Source organism: Rhinolophus ferrumequinum, chromosome 14 (assembly GCF_004115265.2).
Source record: "Rhinolophus ferrumequinum isolate MPI-CBG mRhiFer1 chromosome 14, mRhiFer1_v1.p, whole genome shotgun sequence".
Lineage (NCBI taxonomy): Eukaryota > Metazoa > Chordata > Mammalia > Chiroptera > Rhinolophidae > Rhinolophus > Rhinolophus ferrumequinum.
The window spans coordinates 58,647,120-58,669,208 of record NC_046297.1 but is presented as its reverse complement, the minus strand read 5'-3'; the positions used below and the strand labels follow the sequence as shown (position 1 = coordinate 58,669,208).

The window sequence follows — 22,089 nt, the reverse complement described above, 5'->3', positions numbered from 1 at the left end:
TCACCTATAATAAGCTAAGGTCCTGCTTCAGAAGTGTGTGGCAAGGTAAAATTCAGTTTGGTTTATAAGCTGAGCTAATGCAAGTCTAATCAATAATGCCCTTACTCTTACTCCTCCCAAATCCCATTCCCAGCAAAGAAAACACCCTGGTATCCCTAAAGAGCTTTCAGACGTACAGAGGCCTGAGCCAATTTACTTGCCTGGGTGTGTTTTGTGAGGCAAAAAAAACCCGGAAAAAAAAAAAAACCCTCCAATCTGATATCTAATAACCTTTACCAGAACTCTTTTATCAAGGGTTTTAAACCTTCACTAGTCTTCCTAAATGGGAACTTGGATTCTGGTGGCTGTCCTTCCAACCAGCTCATAAGCTTAAAGCGCTGGTCTCTTTCTAAATGCAGTGAGGACCACAGAAAAAAGCTGGCACCTAACATGAGCCAGAGATTTCAGTGTTGTTCCTTTTGGATCCGAGGGCAGCGTGTGGACCATTCCTGGATGCCACACTGGGCAGGGGGAGGAAATGTCCTTCTTCGTGGAAGATGCCACATCTGACATCGATCTGCTATAGCACCTTTTCCAGGACCCAAGGTCATCAGATCATCAGGGAAATTCAAAAGGCACCCCTTTCTACTTGTAAATGAGCTTTGTTCAGCTTTCTTGAAATTAGATCATCTTTGAACTACCCACTCCTGACTTAGGAGTGTTACATTTGTTAACTTGGGTCATATAATGGGAGGAATGCTTGCTTTTTCACCAGGGGGAAGACATTGACTGAGTGTGTGTGTGTGTGTGTGTGTGTGTGTGTGTGAGAGAGAGAGAGAGAGAGAGAGAGAGAGAGAGAGAGAGAGAGAGAGAGAGAGAGAATCAAGATTCAGCGGTAGCTTGCCCTAAATCAGAATCAGACGTCAGCGTTTCCCCTCTTGAGACGAGGCCATTGGAAGGCAAGTACACCTATCTGCCTGTGGGTTGTCAGATGATCAGATCAGGGCTAGAGCCTGGATAAAATTCAGTAAATCACAGCAAATGGAATTTCTTTCCATTTCCTTTAGTTTCATAGAACAAGTTAAATTACAAGATCGAAAGCAATCCAAGGGGAATATTTTCATGAACAATTATTAATTTTTTAACTTTAGAAAGAAATCTGTGGCTGGCCTTTGGGACAGAGACCTAAAAGTTAAGTGCCTGGGAAAATGGATTGACTTCCATTGTTCACCTCTCTTTCTCTCTCTCTTTTTCTCTCTTTCTCTCTCTCTCCCTCTCTCTCTCTCTCTCTCTCCCTCTCTCTCAGCTTGCACCTACAAAAACCAGGAGTGCCGCCTGACCATACATTATGACAATGGATTTTCTGTTACCACTGAACCACAGGAGGGTGCCTTTCCCAAGACAATCATACAGGCTCCGTATGAAAAGCTGAAAATGTCTTCAGATGATGGAATAAGGATGCTGTATTTAGATTTTGGAGGCAAAGATGGAGAGATTGTAAGTGCACGTTCCTGTACAAAGTGTGATTTCGTGTATGTCATGATGCGACATAACCTATAATGGCTCACAAACCTAATGCCACCTTGTATTTATTTATCAGTTGCCGATTAAGTAAGTACTTGCAAACTGACGTCTTATTTGCTCCTTGAGAAACAGTGATCAGATCCAATTTTTTTTCAGTGTTTAACTTTGGTCTGATTGTCCACTAGAACACTAGAGAAATATTTGAGTTAAAGGAAAGAATCCTTTACAAAGTTAGCATGGAATTCTTCTCAGATAGTGTCCCACCAGCTTCAAAATATTCCCTTTATTTTTGAAAGCATCAAGCCTGTGATGTAACCTCGGTATTGTGCTAGGTGTCAGGGATGCAGGGATGTAAAAGACACAGTCACGCCTGCTGAAAGGTCTCCGAGGAACAGAGCATGGAGAGCAAGAGGTGTGTGGGAGACGCTGGACTAGAGGCAGAGTGGAAATGGCAGTGGGGGAACAGAGAAACCATCCCCTCTACCCACGCGGAGACAGTGCCAGACAAAAGCCCAGGGTTTGGAGGCTAATGTTAAATAACATCCAACAAAATTAATGAATTTGTTAGTTAAGGTAACATCGATACTTTTCATATCCACGCAAACAGCCCCTGTGTTTAAATTCATGGTTTCCTGTGATCATTACTGACTACTCTAATGAAAAGGGAAATTAGTTCAGTTCCACCAAAGGGCAAGAATTGCACATTCTTCTACTTTCTAGCAAGGGTACTTCTTAACATTTCTCAAGCCCGAGCATCTCATTTAAACTGCAGAATGTAGAACTTCGAAGAGGACCTTGATTTTTTGTAACAAGTAGTCTCTGTTTGGCTTAATAACTAGTCCCTGGGTTAGTCAACAAATACTGATTTCCACTTGATGCCAGGGATGGGGAATATAGAACACACAGCGATAAATCTCAGTTTTAAAGGTCCAATCATTGATTTCAGTTTGGCTACTGACCTCCACACTCTCTCCTTTGCCAAGCCCCATCTCTCCATAGTTATTTCATTCATTTCAATTCTCCGAAAACCATTCAGGGTTACCTAGTGGGGGATGGCTCAGAGAAAGGGCCAGGACCACACTTCTAAAAGAGTGTAGAGGCCTTTACAGTTCCAGCACCACTGGTCTAGAACATGCAATACTAGTAGCCCCAACACAGCACCAGATTTCTTATAAAGACCACACCCTGTGGCCAAGTTGATCTGAACTCACTTTCGGAGAACATTTTCCAGCTCATCATGTTTCTAACTTTTAAAATGGATCTGCAGTGTTTTGTAGGGTTTCTTGTTGTCAGTAAGTTAAGCCTGAAGAACCAGTTTGGAAATAAGTGACTTGAAAGTCAATTTTACTTGAGAAAGCTTCTAGTTCACTTGCTGCTCTGTCAATCACCCAACTGTGTACTTTTGCCTAAAGGTGACTACTCTCTAGTGAAGTGGGAAAGAACGAGGACCAGTCTCCTGCTTTATATGTATCCTTGGCTTGAAAATTCAAGGCTGTTTTTGCCTGTGACAAAAATCACTTATGTTTAAATGTCAACCTTTTTGCCTATAATTACAGCCCGAGCTGGAAGACTTAGGAAGGACTGATTTTTTGGCTGCCAGTATATGAGGCTGACAAGCTCAAGTTCAGAGATACCTCCCACAGTGTCTAGTTAAGCAAGCCCAGGAAGCATACACCAGGCTTTTCTGGTGTATGGGTGGGGGGAGCAGAGAAGAGATGTAGGAAATGCATTAAATTGAGGGTATAAGAACCCCATGTTTTCTAAGTCTGGAATTAATCACCAACTGTCCTGGGCAAGTCCTTGGATTTCTGTAGATGTGAGTCTCCCCACCCACAAAATACAGGGACTGAAGTAGTTCATCTTTAAGGTAACTTCCAAAAGTTGCCATCTGCATTAGTGTAATAGAAAAGTGTGCTTAAGCCCTGACTCAGGTATCAGAATTGCATTTGAGTCCAGGCTTTCTCTGGATGGTAAGATCTATGATCTCAGAAAGTTTTCTAACTTCTCCAACTCGTAGTTTCCCATAGCAATCAGAGATAATAACAATAGTTACCTCATAGGGATTTTGTGAGAATTCAATGAGCTAGTATAGAGAAAATATGTAGCACAGTGCCTGCCTGGTTCATGATGTGTAAAACCTTAACTTTGCTACATATTATTATAAGTTCAGGTTATTATTTTCCAGCAGCATCCGTCATCCTTAGAACGGAACTGGGGACAACAGATGAGAGTTGGGAACAACTCCCTAGTTCTCCTGAATTCGGTCAGGCGAGAAACATTCAACCTCTTCCGCGCTGACAATGTGTCAGCTCTGCTAGGCACACACCAGGAGGATGAGACATTAGAAGGGGGCTTAGCAGACAACAATCCAATCGTACAGGGCAGTGAGGACACAGCTGCTTCGCAGAATGGATTCTGTGTTTATAAGAAATTTTCACATACAGTATCTCATTTAATACACGAATCACCCTGTGAGTTGGATAGGACCGAGAGAAATTTTAAGTGACTCTCAAGAGTCTCCATGTAAGAAGTGTTAGAGCCAGGACGCAAACCTACTCTTCACATGTGAAATTTAGCATCGCTTCAGGTTGTACCTAATCCCAACACAAACGGTATCACTATGTGACACCAAAAGAAAACGGTTTAGACAGCCAAGGGCAGCATCAACATTTATGCCGTTGGTATACATACATTTCACAGCACCTATTTCAGGAAAAAAAAGATATATGAGATGCAAGGAATAAGTTCAAAGAGTTATTTATTTATTTTTTTTATCTCATCGAGGGGCAAGGACTCAAAACCATTAATTGCCCCAGTTACCTCTTAAAAGCAGGAAGCACACAGATCCGTTTGATGTGTAAATCGCTATTTTGTATGAAGCATTAATTTAAAAATCTCTCATGCTCTCCTCTTTTTTAAATTTCAGCAACTGGACCTTCATTCCTGCCCCAAGCCAATCGTTTTCATCATTCATTCCTTCCTGTCAGCGAAAATTACAAGACTGGGCTTGGTTGCCTGAACAGAGGGGCGACTTGCCTTTGAGAAAAGGAGGGCTGCGATGCCACCAGAAAGTGGGCCATCAGACACCATTTGCAGTGAGCAATGCACCAGATGTCGTATGCCCCCGTCAGCTTTAGCTCCCGAGTCCTGCGTCACTGTCCCAGACTCCTCTGTCAGTTTCACCAACAAGGGGGTACCCTAGGAAAACACAAGGGATATCAGAATACAACTGTCTTTTCAGAACAGTAAAGAGGAGAGGGCGATTGGAAATACACCGCATAGCTTCCGACAATCAAGGGCGTGAACATTAGAACAGCACGTACAGATCTTACTCACACCAGTTTCTAGTCTACTGGCTCACCCAGGTAAGCAAGGGCTGAATAGATGAAAACTGGACATTGTCACCGCTCTCCTCCCCAGTAACCAGGACTCCTTGTTCTGTGATGTATCTCCTACTTCTCAGTTGACTTTCGCAGGCAAGGAAAGAAAAGTACTTCAAATGGAAAGCCACCCTTTATTTAAGTGTGAAGAAGCTGTTACTTTTTCTTAATGAATTATCTTTCAATAATGGAGAAAGATTCTGAAGTATTCTCATGAGCGTATCCTGAGCAGGAATTAAAACAAAGTCTCGGATACTGATCTGAGCTGTAAGCTGGTGGAAACTGAGCCAAAGTAGACTGCAAATTGCAAAGCTTTGCTGAAGAGTGGTGTGCAAGAAAGAAGCTTAATTCTGGGCTGCATTCACACCAAGGTCTGCTGTCATAGAGCCAAGACTGACAGTTTTATTTATAGAAAGCAAATTATGGATATTTTTTTAAAAGATTGCCATTTTGATTACACACACACACACACAAAATCAACTAACATGGGGTTAACTAATTATCCTCATTTTGTGGTTTTCAGTGGACGCACTGAGCAATGTATTGACCCTTGTTTCTGCCTGTGCTTGTTTATGCATGCGTTTTTGAACCAGTAATAGAGCAGCTTCATACACTTCTGGATGATGCTGGGTTTTAGGTATAGACCCAGTATTATAATCACATCTATTGATAGCACCCTGCAGCTCTTTGGGAATTCCAGGGAAATAATATAATGACCTGATATTTTTCTACAAGAATATTTTCAGACACCATATAGCGTATTACTGATTTAATGCTTTTATCTTTCAAAACAAACTCACCAAAAATACACCTACTATTTAATTTGGGAGTCACTTTCCTCAGACTTTGAAAATTAGCTCTAGAACTTCTGTAAGCATTTGTAACCCTTCTTTCCCCTGCAGTTTACATAGACAAATGTTTTAGGTTAGATTTGTGTGTTTTTTCGGAATCATATTTTAGCAAACACCTATGCAAAGAGCTTTAAAAAGTGAAAACGGTTAAAGGAATGTAATTTTGCTCACTGAGACAGATGTGTTTCTTGAGTTACAATGTTTTATTTTAGATCAGCCTTTCCCAAAGTATGTATCATGTAACACTAGTTCCAGAGGTCAAAGACTGGTGTTTTGTGGGAGTGGAAACAGGTTTGGTAATCAAAAATGTTTGTTAAATACTGAGTTAAGAAATGTTAAACAGATTTCACAACTGCAGGCCTCCTCAGAGACTTTAATGTACGTTGTGATTCTTCAAGGGAGGAACCTGTGTGCCATTCCCTACACTCACCTACAGAACTCCTTTCTAACAGAGCATCATGTGAAGCTAGTGTCTAAAAAAAAAAAAGTATATACCAGCTTTGGGACATTGATTTTTTTGTCCCTTTTTTTTTTTTTTTTGGGTTTCCTATTTTGAAATGCTGAAGAATGAAGTCCCAGGCTGCTATTGTTAGGAAAGCTTTGATGCATTTGTAAACTATACTGCATTCTTTCATTACATATTTTCAAAATCACTGGAATGTTGTTATACAAGAAAATTATACTTGTGTATTGTAAATAACATATTAAAATACACATATTAATGCCAATAGTTTAATTCAACAATATATAATCTAAGGTGCTCAGTAGTACATGAAGTATGAGTTAATTACTCATAATTAAGTTGCAAAGATCCTATTATATATTTATAGACACATTAAAATGATCATAATTAGAAATATTATTTCTTCATCACTTAAGTTTTGGACTGATTAAGATGTGGGTGGAAATCAACAGAAACTACATTCTCTGCATTTATAAAAATTTAATTTAAATATTTATATTTTAGAAAAAATATATTTGAATAAAATTAATGCATTTTCTGAATTATGTGTCATTAGCAAGAAATAGAAAATTTTACTAAGCGAATTGTATATATGAATCATTTTATTTTTTTCCAAGTTAGTGTATCATGTCAGAGTGGATATGATGAATCAATTTCACTCACTCATTTTTTTCTCATTCTGAATTCAACAAGTTACAATGACTACACTGTAGATCTTTTTAATCTTCATGTGTGTTATGAATGTTGTGAATGACACAAACTCATATGTCTGGTTCATGCCTGGGTATAGTTAACGAAATCAACTGAGTCATTTTGGGGACTTTGTTTCTGCCCAATTCGTTCTGTGCTCAGTCCGTTTCTTATTTGAATCAATGAATTATTAAATTCACATGTTTGTCTCTTTCAGGGCAAACCAATACAAATGAATGATGTTTAACTACTTAGTGAGAAGCTATTCATTTGCTCTTTGGGGTGACATATGTGTGATGACATATCTTTAAATCATCCCATAGGGATTTAAAGAAGGCCAATAGGAACTTAGACAATTTTTTTTTTCAGATTTGAACGGAGAAACAAAACCATACACCTATTAAAAAATACCTAGGCAGAGGCATTTAATTAATTCTATCAGTCGATGGGCTGAAGATGCTGCACAATGCATGTTCCTTTGTCTAAAAGCTTGTTGACCCTTCTTGGTTGAAGTCAGAAGGGACGGTCATTAATGGTCAGGATTCTCCTAAAATTAACGTACAGGGGCCGTTCTGGCCTTTGTTTTACAAATATCAGATACTCTACGTTCAGAGGACTGCAATGGGCTGGGACGAGGGAGTAATTTTTGAATGTACCTTGAGTTAAAAAAAAAATGTGCCTATGTTTATAGCACCATGGGTATCATGTAAAATTTATATGAGTTAAATAAATATTCACCTCTGAATATGGTGGACTGGCTGGTGGTTTCCTGATAGCCACAGAGGGACATGGGAGTATGAAGACACAGCCTACTACTTTCTTCCTCCAAGACTGGCCTTGAAAGGTGCGAATGGGTAAAAGGGATGCTATCAGCATTTTGTTTTGTTTTGTTTTGCATGTATTTTTGTGTGTATAGTTTCAGGATGTGTCTTCACTTGGGGCTCAGGGATCTCATTTTTAACTAAGTTTTCATGGGATTCAACCTATACACCAAACTCCAAATACTTGAATTCTCTGTAGGACTTGGTTGTGTTTAAATTGCTTGTAATAAATGTGACCGACTTGGGGAGAGAAGTCTTTTTGCTATTCGAAAATTTAGTAGTATTGAGATTATATTTAGAACTGTAGAATCTCAGTGTTAAGGAGACTTTAGAGATCATCAAGCACATTATTTCCCAAAGTCTATTCATAATTTTAGCAATACCACTTTAGTATCTTAGTATATGATTTGCTAGTAGTATAGCAACATAGCATATACATATAAAAAGGAATATACACCAATTTAAAAATTTTAAATGTTTGTACCACCCAAAATCATACCAGATATACTATGGTACTACATTTTGGGAAATGCTGACTTTGTATAATATTCCACTAAAGTCAGGAATCTCTTCCTGAACATACCTTGTACTTGTTTATTCCCGCAGAAATGGAAAATTTCCCGGGGGAGGGAGCGCCTTATCTTTTGATGCAAGCCACTCCATTGCTGGATGGCTACAGTTGTTAGAAAGTTCTTAAATTCTTAGAGCAAAACTTATGTCTGCCTAACTTTCAGTCATCATCACCCTGTTCTACCCTAGAAAGACTGAAAGTCGAATTTTTTCCACCTGAGTGTCCCAAATAAAAAGACAAATCAAGGCTGAGGATGACTAGGTAATATAAAATGATCTGAAAATGGCTTTAAATAGGACATTTACAATTCCTCATTTTCATCTTTAAAATACCAATTGGCCAAGATTAAAACTTTCCATAATAATTAGTGGTGGAAAGTGATGGGAAAACAGGCACTTATACATCCATTCGTAGGTATATAGTATTTAGCAATATTTTGGAGGACAATTTGGCAATATCTATAAAAATTTAAAAATCCATGTAACTTTTGACTTATGGGGATTCATCCTAGAGATATAACTGCACAAGGGCACAAAGACTAATGTATAAGGATCATCTTTGCAGCATTGTTACAAGAAGCTGAAAAGGTCAATGTGACCGTCTAGAACTAAATAAATCTTGGCATATCTATGCATTAGAATATTCTACAACTGTTCACAAAGAATGGTCCATTTGTAAGTGCTAATATGCACAAAATTTCTAAAGGCAAGTTCTGCAAAATGCAAACATAGATACACTGTACACACACATTCCATTTGTTTTTTAGAAAGTGGTTCTCTTCATGCTCCCCGGGGCACTGCTGGGGCATTCTGGAAATCTGTGCTAGTGTTTTGTTGTCACCATGATTGGGGGGCAAAGGGCCCTATTGGTGTTTACTGAACAAGAGTCAGAATTGGTAGACTTCTTGCAGTGTGATGACAGTGCCTACATCTAATGGGACCATTTCCCACACAATTTTTGTATCCTCTGAGTTATTCATGTAGGTTAAAAAAAAAAAACATGTTTATAATTATCTGAGCCTAGACCCTGACTACATTTTACATACGAAAACATTTTTTTGAGTGATTCCATAGATTCAGAATTTTCTTGGTATACAACAATCATGGATAGGGGAAGATTGTGCTTTTGTTTAGCATGAGGCGTTCTATAAAAAATTTTGCAAAAACAAGTCATGAGTAACAAGCCTATACATGGAACCTGAGTCACCAATACAAAACTCCTGACTACTTTTGTTTGTGCCTCATTCATGTGGAATCTAGGTAAAAGTCAAATATTCCACTGCATCTTGTAGTGTAGTTGTAGCCTAGCCTCTCCATAGTGAAATGCATATTATTTTATTCTCATTCCTTTTCTAAACGTCTTTACCTTACAGCTAGGGGTATCAATTTAAAAAAATCCAGAGTGCAAGTAGGTTATACTGCTGCATTGGGCTCATCCTATGTCTCTCAGCCGCCTGGCCTCCTAGACTCTGCGCTGCCCACTCAACCTTAGGTACCATCGCCAGCTCTGCTTGGCCCAAGGTTTTCTGCCACTTACAGCCAACTAAGTGCTTGCCTGGAAATGCTGCCTCCCCTTACCTTTTGCCTTGGCTGCTGCCAGGCAGCCAAGCTGAGAAGATGCATACTTGAATTTCTGGGTTCTGCCACCAATTCCAGACTTGGATGAAAGGCCACACACTAGGGCTTAAGAACTGGTGTCCTGAGCAACTGTTAAAGATAATGACCTGAGAAACCCAGAACTGTAGGGGATTAAAAGCTTTGTGAAGCCAAACACGGTAACAGGATGGACCCGAGCAGATGAATAAAGAGTCCTATGCTTCCTCCTTGTCTGAAATGAGGTTTCTCCACACATCATATATCCCGAGAGACGTCCCATGTGAGTGGGAAGACACCTGCTGGTGGCTGCGCAGCTTTGAGCCTCATGAAACAGTGGCCAGGGCAGTAACGTGTCACCCTGCCTGCCTTGCCTGCCTTTTCTCCTGACTCTCCTTCACTCTCAGTGCCCTGGGATTGGACCTCTTACATAAAACATCAGCTTAATCCTTGCCTCGGGTTTCGTTTTCTAGGGGGCTTGGCCAAAGCCCTTTCTTCATGACTTTTACCTCATGACAGCCAAGGGGACATTACAAATATTTCTTAGAAAAGGGATGCTGGCTCTGCTCAGTTGAGACAATGGACACATAATGATATGCTTGTACTTGGGTAAAAATGTCTGGGAGGATACATTAAGAAAAACAAAACAACAGAACAAACGCCTCTTTCTATTAGTTACTGTTGGAAAGTGGGCCCAGGGCCATGGGTATGACTTTAATACCCTTCTCTATTACGTGAACTTCTTAAATGTGCATTGCAAAATTCTCTTTTGAAAAAGGTTTCCCTTTTCTTTTAATGGGTAAATAATGTTTTGATAATGGCAAGTAACATTTTCACGCTGTTAATAAAAATCCTAAATAATAGAACTATTTGAATATATGGCCCGAAATTAATTTTATCATGTCACCTGTGGGCTTCTCAATTACACTAAATTTGATTTCACAAGGGTACGCCTCAGGAACACGACTAAACCACGTCCAAGGAGGCTATGGAGTCATGTTTGTATAACAGAAAAGCAGTAGGAATCTCTATTTTGGCCTCTTCTATTCATTTTTCTTTTTCTTGGACAAAACTAAGGCCTTTTCTTGGAAGAGTGTAAGACTCAATACAGAGAACATTGTTCAAACAGTACCACCGCAAGAGGGGCAGGGCAGAGGTGGAGTTGGGCGAAAAATGACACCCAATGGGGACGAGAGACGGGTGGGAACTGACACCCAGTCAGCCCACCCACTGAGAAGGCATCCCATACGCAAGGCCTGTCACCCTGACTCCAGGTTCAGAGGCGGAGCCCAGGGGCCTGCCGGCTGCAATTCTGGCTTGGCTTGGACCGGGGCCTCGGAATGGTGAAAGCAAACTTTGTTTTCCCCAAGAAACAAAGCTAGTTCTCCTTTCAGCAACTTTCAACAAGTCTTTGGATGAATAAAGCCTATTTCCTCCCAAGAACTCTAAGGCAGTGTACAGTCTCATTAATCGCAGCTTCCCTGCTTCGTAATTCTTACCTGAACAAGGGGTGAAGAAACTGCTGCTTCTGCAAGTTTTCTGGGTCTCACGAGAAAGGCCAATCCAGTCCAAAGAGAAGCTATTATAGTTCTTTTTCTGCAAGTAGGGCCTTCTAACGCAGACCTTAATAAATGAAGTTTTTGCAACTTTCGCTCTTGCACGTGGCCTCTCCATGAATTCTTCGATGTGAATGGAACCTAATGTTCATGGCAAACGAACCACCTCACAACCTGGTGGCTTAGAACCCAGCCGCGTGTTATTTTTCACTATGCTGTGGGTTGGCCGTGCAGTTCCCTGCTGGTTCTGCCTGGGCTCACTCACGTGGCTGCACTTAGCTGGAGCACTGTGCTGGATGGCAGGTCCAAGACGCCTCACTCACCGTCGTGTGCTGCAGCTGGTGCTGGCTGTCAGACGGGGCACCTCGGTTCTCTTCCACATGGCCTCTCATCCTCTAGTAGGCGACCCGGTTCTCTTATGTGGCTGCTTAGTTGGGACAGGGTTCGACAAGAGCAAACCAGAAGCTGCATGGTCCTCGAGGCCTGGATTCCAGCTCACACCATGCCTTTTATGTCACATATGGCCAAACCAAGTCACAGTGCCAGCCCAGATTCAAGGATGAGGGAATTAGATTCCGTCTCCCGATGGGAGGAGCTTGAAGCTTTGTGGCCATATTTAACCTACTATATTCCACTCTCGCCACAATTATTTTCGTTCTCCTATATGCAAAATATGTTCATTTCCTCCCAATACGGGCTAAAGTCCAAGTATTTTGTGATCTTTATCTTGTCCAGATAGGGATGAGATTTCCCATGATGTGGCTTTTTAAAATCCAGAATATTGTGACCTAATTAACTAATTAAACTAGTTAAACGCCATCTATACACCCAACATTCAATGGTGAGGCGCGGACAGGATAACTGCAACAGATACTTCCTTTCATTAAGGGGCTAGTCACTAAGCCATAATAATTCTGAAATCCAGTTGGCATGTCACCAGTTCTCACTGTCAGGGGCAAGGAATGTGATCCTGGGTTCATTTCTGCTACCTGGGAGTGGTACCCTACTCCATTATTCTTAGCTCTGCCCTATGGGCTCCTGGCTCTGAGTTTCTGAAAAGTCTTTCTTATCCATAAGAAACAATCCGTTTGCAACTGAATAGTTTTCCCATCCTTCTTCCTACCTATTAAAATTTGGTGGCCAGGAGTCCTATTTTCATTTTGATACAAATTCCTTAAAACTGTATGAACTTTCTGTTGCCAAGAAAATTCAATGGCGAAAGTACAGTTTTTTTTCCCTGCAAATAGTGCTGAGACAACTGAATAATGATATGCAAAAGAATGAAGGTGAATCCCTTCCTCAAAAATTAACTCAAAATGGATCATAGACCTAAACGTAAGAGAGAAAACTAAAAAGTGAAAAGACAACCCAAAGAACGGGAGAAAATATTTGTAAATCACGTATCTGATAAGGGACTAGAATTCAACATATAAAGAACAAGCTCAACAATCAAAAGACACATATTCTAATTAAAAATGGTCAAAGGATTTGAGTGGACATTTCTGCAAAGAACATCCAGAGATGGCCAATCAGCAGATGAAAAGATGTTCAACATCATTCGTTATTAGGGAAATGCAAATCAAAACCACACTGAGATACCACTTCACACTTCACATCATTGGTTATATCACTTAAGTCATTAAATATTTCTAAGGTCTTAATAACAAAGGATATAGAACCACAGCTTTGGTGTGATTTGTCTCCTGAGGTATTTCTTACTTTGGGAATCTATTGCCATTGGAGATACTGGAAGTGGGAAGCCATTTTAGTTGCCAATCCAGAATGTGCTAAGCCCTAGGTATCTTTTAAATTCTGCTAGAAAACAGAATAGTTCCTTCTTTAGCGCATCTATCTTTTCCTGTACCTTATCATATTCACCTGTATAAATAAACAAATGCAGCCTTGATACTTTAACATTCTGCCTGGCGATAACCTTAACTAGCTCCATTAAGTTCATTAGGTGCAACTTCTCTTTCCGAGGTTATACAGGCAACAGTTTTGCCACATGTATCACCACTACACAACACAGCTGAGCTGGCTAGGAGGGCCCTGTGATGCCCTCCTTCCCGAGAAAAAGGGTCTCATTCCAAACTTCTCACTTTAAAGCGTGTGAGCTTTCAGCATGATTCCCAACAGCAGTAACTAACTCCCCAGAATAGCTGACATCTAAGCTCAGCCTATATACCCTCCCATATACCTTTCAAGGTCCCTCTCATGCTTACCCCGTATAAACAGAGAGCCACTGGTCAGCTGGGTTCCTCTCCTGGAGCACAGCTCCAAGGCAGGTGCAGCTGTGCTTTAGCCCTGCCTGCCTCTTCTACCACGAGTCTTAGCTTATACCAAGTGGCGTTTGCCAGATGGTCTTGCTCAGTGTCCTCTCAGGGTAAAAAAACCCAAAACACCATAAACACAATGACAAAGGACTAACCCACTTAATAAGTAAGAACCCTTACAAACTAGCAAGAAAAAGTCAACTTATTCAAAAAAAAAACAGCCAATTAAAGAGTGGCCAACATATTTAAAAAAATGTTGCCCCTCACTATTTTCCGTCATCAAAATAGGAAACGGGGACTCTGCCATTGGGTGTGTAAACTGATCTCTCAGAAAGGCAATTTGGAGATATTTACCAATAATCTTACAACCCACAAATTCTACTTCTAAAAAGAAAATAATCAATACTGTATTAGGAAGATTCATTAAAGTTTTATTTATAATAGGGAAAAATTGAACCTATATGATCCAACCACAGGGGATTAGATAAACATTTTGGTTCATTTGTATTATGCAGTTATTAAAATAATAATATAGGATATAAAATTTATGACACATTAAGTGAAAAGCAGGCTGTAAATTAATACACACACATAAATACATATGCACACACACAACCCCAATTTTGAAAATATTTTTAAATAATTACATATATTTAAAATATATATAACTGACAGTGGTTACCTATAGGTAATGGGGGGGAATGTTGGAATTTTTTCACTCATCTTTGTAGTGCCTGCATTTTCCAGAATTTCTACAATGGGGAAAAGATATTTTTTTCTGGAAGTCTGTACTTAGTCATTTTTGCTATGACTTATTTTCACAATTTCTGCCCCCTCTTCATTTTTGATTCCAGATAAACACTAGTAGCTCCACCAGGGATGGTTCTACGGTAGTGGTAAGGGAAGATGGCTTCCTGTGTGAATTTTTATTTTTGCCCGTATTTTCTAAATCAAGAGGCATCCAATAAATTATGCCCTTGGAACACATGAGAAAAACCATTTGCACTCTCACTTGAGCCTCAGTAATTTAAATAGCCCTAACAGACACATTCACCAAGAAATAAAGAAGTATATTTTTCTATTTATTGGAATAATTAAATAACCAAGAGTAAAACTTTTAAAACATATATACAAATATTAACTTTAAAAATTAAAATATGGTGAAATTATTTAATAGGTATACAATTAAAATACATTAACTGAGCATCCTCAAAACTACATAAATACGAGATATTTATGAAATTCTTTAGAGATGTAACATCTATTCTTTGAATAAACTTTGAAATTTGTTTATAATGTTCAAACTGAGGGAAGAAAGCAATAAGTAATAGCTCTGTCAATTTATAATTGTCCAAAAAAATGATCTTGTGTTATTTCTTGCTTGTCTTTTCTAATACCCATTCAATTACCTGGGGAGGGGAGAAAAAATAGGGTTATGGTTCATTTATATTAAAAATATAAGTGATAGAAAAGGATACTGTTAAAACTTCAAAAGAAAATGGTAGAAATTTTAAAATAAAAAGTGACAACTCAAAATCTTAAAACATTTTATCTTAAAAACACTTTTTATTTTCTAAGAGTACTTTCTGCTTAACTTTCACTACAGACTATTATAATTGTTCTCATTAGACAAAATGAAGATTCTGGTTTATTTTCTCACCTTTATCTGAAAATGTTTTCTAAGTGTCACTAGAAAAAAATTAAACCAAACTTTGAAAACAACTAATCAAATGGGTTAATTTTTCTAGCTTTTTGGATTTACTTTGTAATTTTTCTTTCTTGGCATCATTTTAGAATCTGTTGTTCACAGAGCAACCTAGTAAATACTACTAAATACTCTGCTTGCATATGTCTATTACTAAGTATTTTAAAGAGTGTTCTTACTACATAGATAACAGCATCATAGCTACCCTGAAATCAAACAGCAATGTAACTGAACGTAGTTTTATGGGAATAATTTATTTACCTGTACAGCATTATTGTTTGCTGCTTTCTTCATTTCTTCAAATAGACCCCTTGAAGTTTTAAGATCCTAAACACAACAAAATACAGCATTTTACCACTTGTACATTGTTACAGAGAACAGATTACTAAATAAATTTGAGATTTTCCTTTATGTTTTAGCATCTTTTGTGTTAGAAGTTTTCCTCAAAAGTCAGCTAAACCTTGGCTGTTTAGTTGTACTTAAAAATGAAGTACTGAGTCAGGTGGGTACAGGACTAATCGGGGCAGGGGATTACTTCCTAAATTATATAAATGTCTAACCACTATGTTGTACACATGAAACTAATATAAAATAATACTGAATGTCAACTGTAATTGAAAAAAAAAATAGTCATGGGGATGTAAAGTGTAGCATAGGAAGTATAGTCAATAATGTAACAACTAGTGTCAGGTGGGTACTGGACTTATGGGGATGAGCACTTTGTGATGTAGATAAATGTCTAATCAACAGGTTGTGTGTACACTTGAAACTAATAAAAAAAGAAAAATCCTAAAAAAAAAAGGAAATTACATGAGATAAAAATCCATATCAAAAAATATTTTCATATTGATTACATGTTGAAATATTTTAGATATTTTATATTAAACAAAATATATTATTAAAAAATAAAATAAAAAATAAAAATTAGATACTGACAAACTTACTGGAAGCTCTGTCTTGTGCAGAGCTTGTATACTGGTGGCTTCAATAAGGGGGCCACTGGCTTTCTCACTGTGGCCCCCAATTCTTCTCTCCTCCAGAGACTATTTCCCAGAAAGGTGGTGGAGAGAACTGTGTGTGATGGGCCGTAGTTAACATGTGGGAGAAGAATGGGCGGAGCAAGCTGCAAGTTCCTGAGCTGACTCTGTGGATCCTTATTTAATTCCCCTTTCCCACCCGGCCCTTGCCCCTGGCTTTCCATGATATTGGTGTCTTCAATTCCTGAGTGTCTCAGAGGCTGTGTCAGATGAATTGGTTTGGTTCTCACTGGTATTCTACCAGGCAGGCATTCAGGTCGTCACTTCTTTTACTCTGCTATGCCACACTTCCGAGCAATTCCTCTCGTCAACAATGTACTAAAAACAAGTCCACATTTTTTCCTTTCCTTTATTCTTGGTTTTTGTACTTTAATACTCTCTTTCTTGAGAGATTTCAGAAAGGAGGGGAACTGAATATATGTGGTCAATTTGCAATTTTAATCAGAGACCCACATAAAACTGTGATTCAAGTCAGAACCTCTTAAAACTGGAGATAATCTAACCACATCTACATGTACATTTTAGAAAACTGCCATCTGAGTTGCTTATTTATCCAATGTCCTACAACTAGCTGACAATGGATCCAAAATTAGAAACTGGGTGTTTTGATACTCAGTCCATTGGCCATTTCACTATAAACGAAAATTACTAATTAAGCATTTTTTGAAACTTATCAACTGAAGTCAAACACTTGTTAGGAAAATACTTAGGATACCAATTAAAATGTGTAGGGACTATGTGTAGGGACTACAATCAAATAAATCAAATTTAAAATATTTTGGCTCCAGTTTTTCATCTCCATTAAAAAAAAAAATCTGGAAACAAGTTATAATTAATGAGTGTGAAAAATACTCCTAAAGATTACTTCATGTCAAATAAAAACGTGAGAACATGACCTCAGTTTTGCCGTTAGTGGAGAAGACAGGTACCTTTAGATAGAACTTGGAGATCTCAAACAGACGCTGGCTGCAAGCCGTGAAACACTCGTGTGCCTCAGCAATACCATGTTTCCTCAAGGTTTCAGCAACCACTTCTTTCAATATCTTGAATAGAACATAACATATGACTAATATTTCTTAGAAAAGATACAAACATATTATTTCTGCTTTAGAGTTCAATTCTGTGAATGACACAGCCATGTATTAATAGCTGTACTAAAGATAGATAAAAGATAGATATAAGCTCATTAAGACAAAACAATTGAGAAAAATAGAGACCTGAAATATATACATGATCACACAGGATGATATCTGTTAGCAAGAGATGGCTAGGGTATCTTAACAGAGAAATTTAAATCTTAAGTTCTGAGTTGAAATCTGAGTGTAAAAGTTATATACAGAGTGTAAAAGTTATAACACAGAAATTTCAATCATGCGTACTGAATTGAAATCTGAGTGTAAAAGTTATACTCAGCTGGCATATATGCACATACGTATGCATTTATTTTTTATTATGGAACATTTCAAACACTGAAAAGTAGAACATTTTGTAACGAATCCCTATCTCAATATGTCTATAAACCAGCATCAAGAGGAGCCATTTGTGGCTAATTTTGTTTCATTTAGACTCTCGCCACCCACTTTCCCATTATCCTCCTTTTACCAGATTATTTTAAAGTAAGTTGTAGATACCATTCATTTCTTTCATAAAATTTTTAGAGATATACTTTAAATGAATCAAATAAAGGAATTTCTTCCCACGAAGCCAGAGAGACAGGAAATGAACCTTTACCCGTGTATGTTTCTGTGATCTTGATTCCTTAATTTGCCTCAGTGTTTTTGATTCGTGCACCCTTTTCAGACCTGAACTGGCCATTGCAGTGACATTTGGAGCTTCATAGCTCGGAACTGGAAGAGGTGGACAAGTCCCAGATAATGATCTCTGTGCCCACTGCTTTCTGGATGGCACCGCATGGTGGTGGTGACTAGAACTGGTGCTTGTCTGAGAAAGAAGAGAATCTGAACTATCAGATTTCACAAGCCTATGGTGGGGGAAAATATTAAAAACAGAGATTAAATGACTCAACAAGGAGGTCCAGTTTCTGTCCTAAATGTTGCCAACTATACCCACTGAAACATAAACCCAAGAAAAGCAGATAAAATTTCTTGCTGCTACTGCCTTAAATAAGCAATCGACATCACATGATACAGTTGCTCCCTTAGTTCTTCCAATGAGTGACGAAAACACAGAAGCCAACTGATAACAAACTATTAGGTTGGTGCAGAAGTAATTGCAGTTTTTGCAATTATTTTTAACCTTTTAAACTGCAATTACTTTTGCACCAACCTAACAGAATTCCAGCTAATAGGAAAAGCAATAAGTAATATTACTGTCACCCTCCCCATCATTTACAATTTCTAACATAAATCAGCTATGGCATGCCAGGTGGTACTATTTATAGACTCAGCACGCATCTGTTAAGTACTTACGTTTTTCTATTAAGATAATTTTGACAAAGAAACCATAGCCTATACTTGTACCTATGTGACTACGTGTGCAAAATAAATAACAATGTTAAAACAAATTCAAATAAAGCTATAAAACTGACTCTTGTTTCAATCTTTCTAAAATGTTTAAATTTCCTTTTACAAGACAGGTGTCATATCCTTTAATTTTGCTAACCAAAGGGCCACAACATACTTTCTATTCTTGAACATGTATCTCTTTATTAGTCTCAAGTCAGAAGTAAGAAATATTATTACAAAATACAGTATCCTAAATGTTAATGTATTTGCTTTTTAGCTTGATCAGGTGTAAAAAGTACCATAATTTGTCAAGTCCTCATGAAAATAACTTAGTTATTCCATATCAGGGAAATACCATGTTTCCCCGAAAATAAGACCTAACCAGAAAATAAGCCCTAGCATGATTTTTCAGGATGTCATCCCCTGAACATAAGGCCAAATGCGTCTTTTGGAGCAAAAATGAATATTTAAGACCCGGTCTTATTTTGGGGGAAACACGATATTTTTAACTGTTCAAAAAAGATTTGAAAGTTTCTCTTTAACATATTTCAAACTTTTTGGAAAGGTTTAAACACAATAAGAGTTTAAGGCTTGCTTTAGATGCCAAAGATCTAAATTTGACAAAGATTCTAAATATATATAAATTCAATAGACATTAGTGTTCATTGCATAAACTTCTAATTTCTGTTCAAGTATTTGGACATTTTACTTAGCTAGCAAAAAAAGTATCTAGGAAATTTCACATAATGTATTATTATGGAGGCTTTAAAGCTATATTTTATATGAAACAAGTGCTTTTAAAATGGTGCCTCATGGAACCCCTTTTTCAGGGGCCAATGTGGGCAGGAAGCAGTGAGAGTAAAGAGAAGGACAAGCTAACCGGAGAACTGCCATCCCCAGACACCCTCTTAGATAGAGAAACTCAGCTGCTTAATCTATTGGATAAGATCTCCAGTGTTCCTTGGCTTAAAATCTTTACAATCCGTAAATGCTTTACAATGCTAATGGACTGTATATTAGCATATAAAGCAAGAAACAGTGTGCTTCTTCCAAGTCATTTCTTTTTATAACTTATAAGCAAATCACCAACAGCTCACAATAAAAACAAAATTCCTGGTATGGAGGAATTAATCTAAAATCTATGCAGAAAGCAGCTTAAAAATATGAACGGCTACCAGGAAAAAAAAATACCCAAAGGACTAAAATACTTTCTGTGAAGATACTATTTTTATGTACTTAGTATATCACCTTTTATTGGGATAAAGGCAATTCAGATCTTTTGATCTCCTTTTCAATCGGGATACTTCAGTCCGGAGTTCACTCTGTAAAGCTTCTCCGTCAGGAACACTTCCAGGCTCTGACAAAGCTGCAGGAGATGGAAGAGGGCTCAACACAGTAGCTACTGGAAGACTTTCCCGGGTGCAGGTAGTTTGAGTTTCATAACGAATAAGACGAGACTGAAGTTCAGAAAATCCCCCATCTCTTTCTAAAGATTTCCGGTCATCCAAGCAGTATCTAAGTGAGAGAAAGATCATTAAAATCAAAGCCCTTATGACAGCAATGGGCTTTCCCCTGCCAATTAGAAAATAGCAAACATGTCCTTAAAGAGTTCTTATTTGACTTCCTAATTATTGGTAGAAGGTTGAGTTGAGTGATTGGCCGCCTTTTCTCACAAGTTCAGCTTTTTCTAGGCTGCTGGATGACATGGCAAAAGATTTAAACATTTGAAGTATGACTCCTCTTTGACTTTTTCTGGGCAACAGATTAAGTTAATCCTCTGGCTTACTTTCAAAATAATACAGTTGCTGTTTTAATACTTTTTAAATCTCTACCAACCTCTGATTTCTCAGCATGGCTGATATGTAGCAACGTGAAATGCTAACTTCTGTCAGCAAGGGTACATTTATTTTCAACACAAAGATTAAAAGGGTATAAAGGCATTCTAAACTGGCTCACCAAACACAGCTCAGAACAGTCCGAATTTTTTGCATTGAATCTCACTTTCCACCTTATTGACTGATTGACAGATTGTCCTTCAAGCACTTTAGCTGTCTCTGTGCATCTAGTTTCTAGCTAAATCTGATTGAAGGCCATCAGTGAGATGTTAGCTCGGAGAAATGCCACGTTGTTAAGTACAACAGTGAAGCATATCCGGAAGATCGCCTGTGAGGTGTGTGACTTTGAAAAGTTCTGCACTGTCTCCCATGCTACAGCTGCAGCAAGGAAGCACAAATGGTTTCACATATGCTATGGTAGGACTAGAAAAATTAAAACCTTTCTCTGTGACCTGTCCTCTTCACTTGTAAAATTCTAAGATGCTCCCTAAAATTAGATTTTGTGTTCATAAGCCTTTTGTTCAACTCCCAAGCAGTGTATCGCTACCCAAACATCTGACTGATTGCCTGATGGAGGTTTTAAGGAATTCCTCTCTCTCTCTCTCTCCCTGCGATACTTTCCTATTTGGTTTCTAAGAGTACAGACCAGGGAGAGAGACTCCCTGGATTTAAATCTGGCTTCACCACTGACTAGCTGTGTGAACTTGGCCAAATTACTTAACTTTGTCTCTGCTTCTGTTGCCTTGTCTGCAAAACGAGATTTATAGCGGGGATCTCAAAGAGCTATTGTGAGCATTCTTTGAATGGGTACAAGTTAGCACTTTGAATCCGTGCCTGGAGCACACAAGCAAAGTGGTCAATAAATGTACGCTGCTTCTGTCATTGTTGTTGTTATAATAATAATTATCGTTATTGTTATTTTGTCATCATCATCATCACTAGTTTTATTTTCTACCACAGCATATCCTATAGTATGCTGATAAAATACATAGCATAGCCAGGATTTAAACCCAGGTTGATGGCTTCAGAGCCTGATTTGAACCAACGTATTTTAGTATACTATGCCTAGGTGAAGTGTAAGGATTATCTCACTCAGAGGTCAGTCCATAGCTGAACATTAGAATCATCTGAAGAACTTTTAAGGGATATTGACACCTGGTGTACATGCCCAGAGTTTCTGATTTAATAGGTCTGGGGTGAGACCCAGTCTTGGATAGTCTTTTAAAAGCTGTCGAGGTGAACCTAAAGTGTAGCTAGGACTGAAAAATCTCTGATGTAACCCAATAGTGTAACAGTGGAGAAAACTATTGCCTAAGTCAGAATGTTAAACGGTGGCAGAGCAGTGTC

General features: G+C 38.4%; 2 protein-coding genes across 2 annotated transcripts in view; one reads left to right on the top strand and one right to left on the bottom strand.

Annotated features, from left to right (window-relative positions):
- Window positions 1-9,277, top strand: part of SNTB1 (syntrophin beta 1) — a 211,237-nt gene extending 201,960 nt beyond the window's left edge. The window contains exons 6-7 of the mRNA XM_033125880.1: window positions 1,286-1,476; window positions 4,430-9,277. Coding sequence (XP_032981771.1) covers window positions 1,286-1,476; window positions 4,430-4,522 — 284 coding nt within the window. The 3' untranslated portion in view covers window positions 4,523-9,277. The remainder of the gene's footprint in view (window positions 1-1,285; window positions 1,477-4,429) is intronic.
- A 971-nt stretch (window positions 9,278-10,248) lies between these two features.
- Window positions 10,249-22,089, bottom strand: part of MTBP (MDM2 binding protein) — a 73,733-nt gene continuing 61,892 nt past the window's right edge. Inside the window, exons 18-22 of the mRNA XM_033125879.1 lie at window positions 20,156-20,422; window positions 18,174-18,423; window positions 17,372-17,485; window positions 15,667-15,732; window positions 10,249-15,109 (exon numbers count right to left, since the gene is read on the bottom strand). Coding sequence (XP_032981770.1) covers window positions 15,071-15,109; window positions 15,667-15,732; window positions 17,372-17,485; window positions 18,174-18,423; window positions 20,156-20,422 — 736 coding nt within the window. The 3' untranslated portion in view covers window positions 10,249-15,070. The remainder of the gene's footprint in view (window positions 15,110-15,666; window positions 15,733-17,371; window positions 17,486-18,173; window positions 18,424-20,155; window positions 20,423-22,089) is intronic.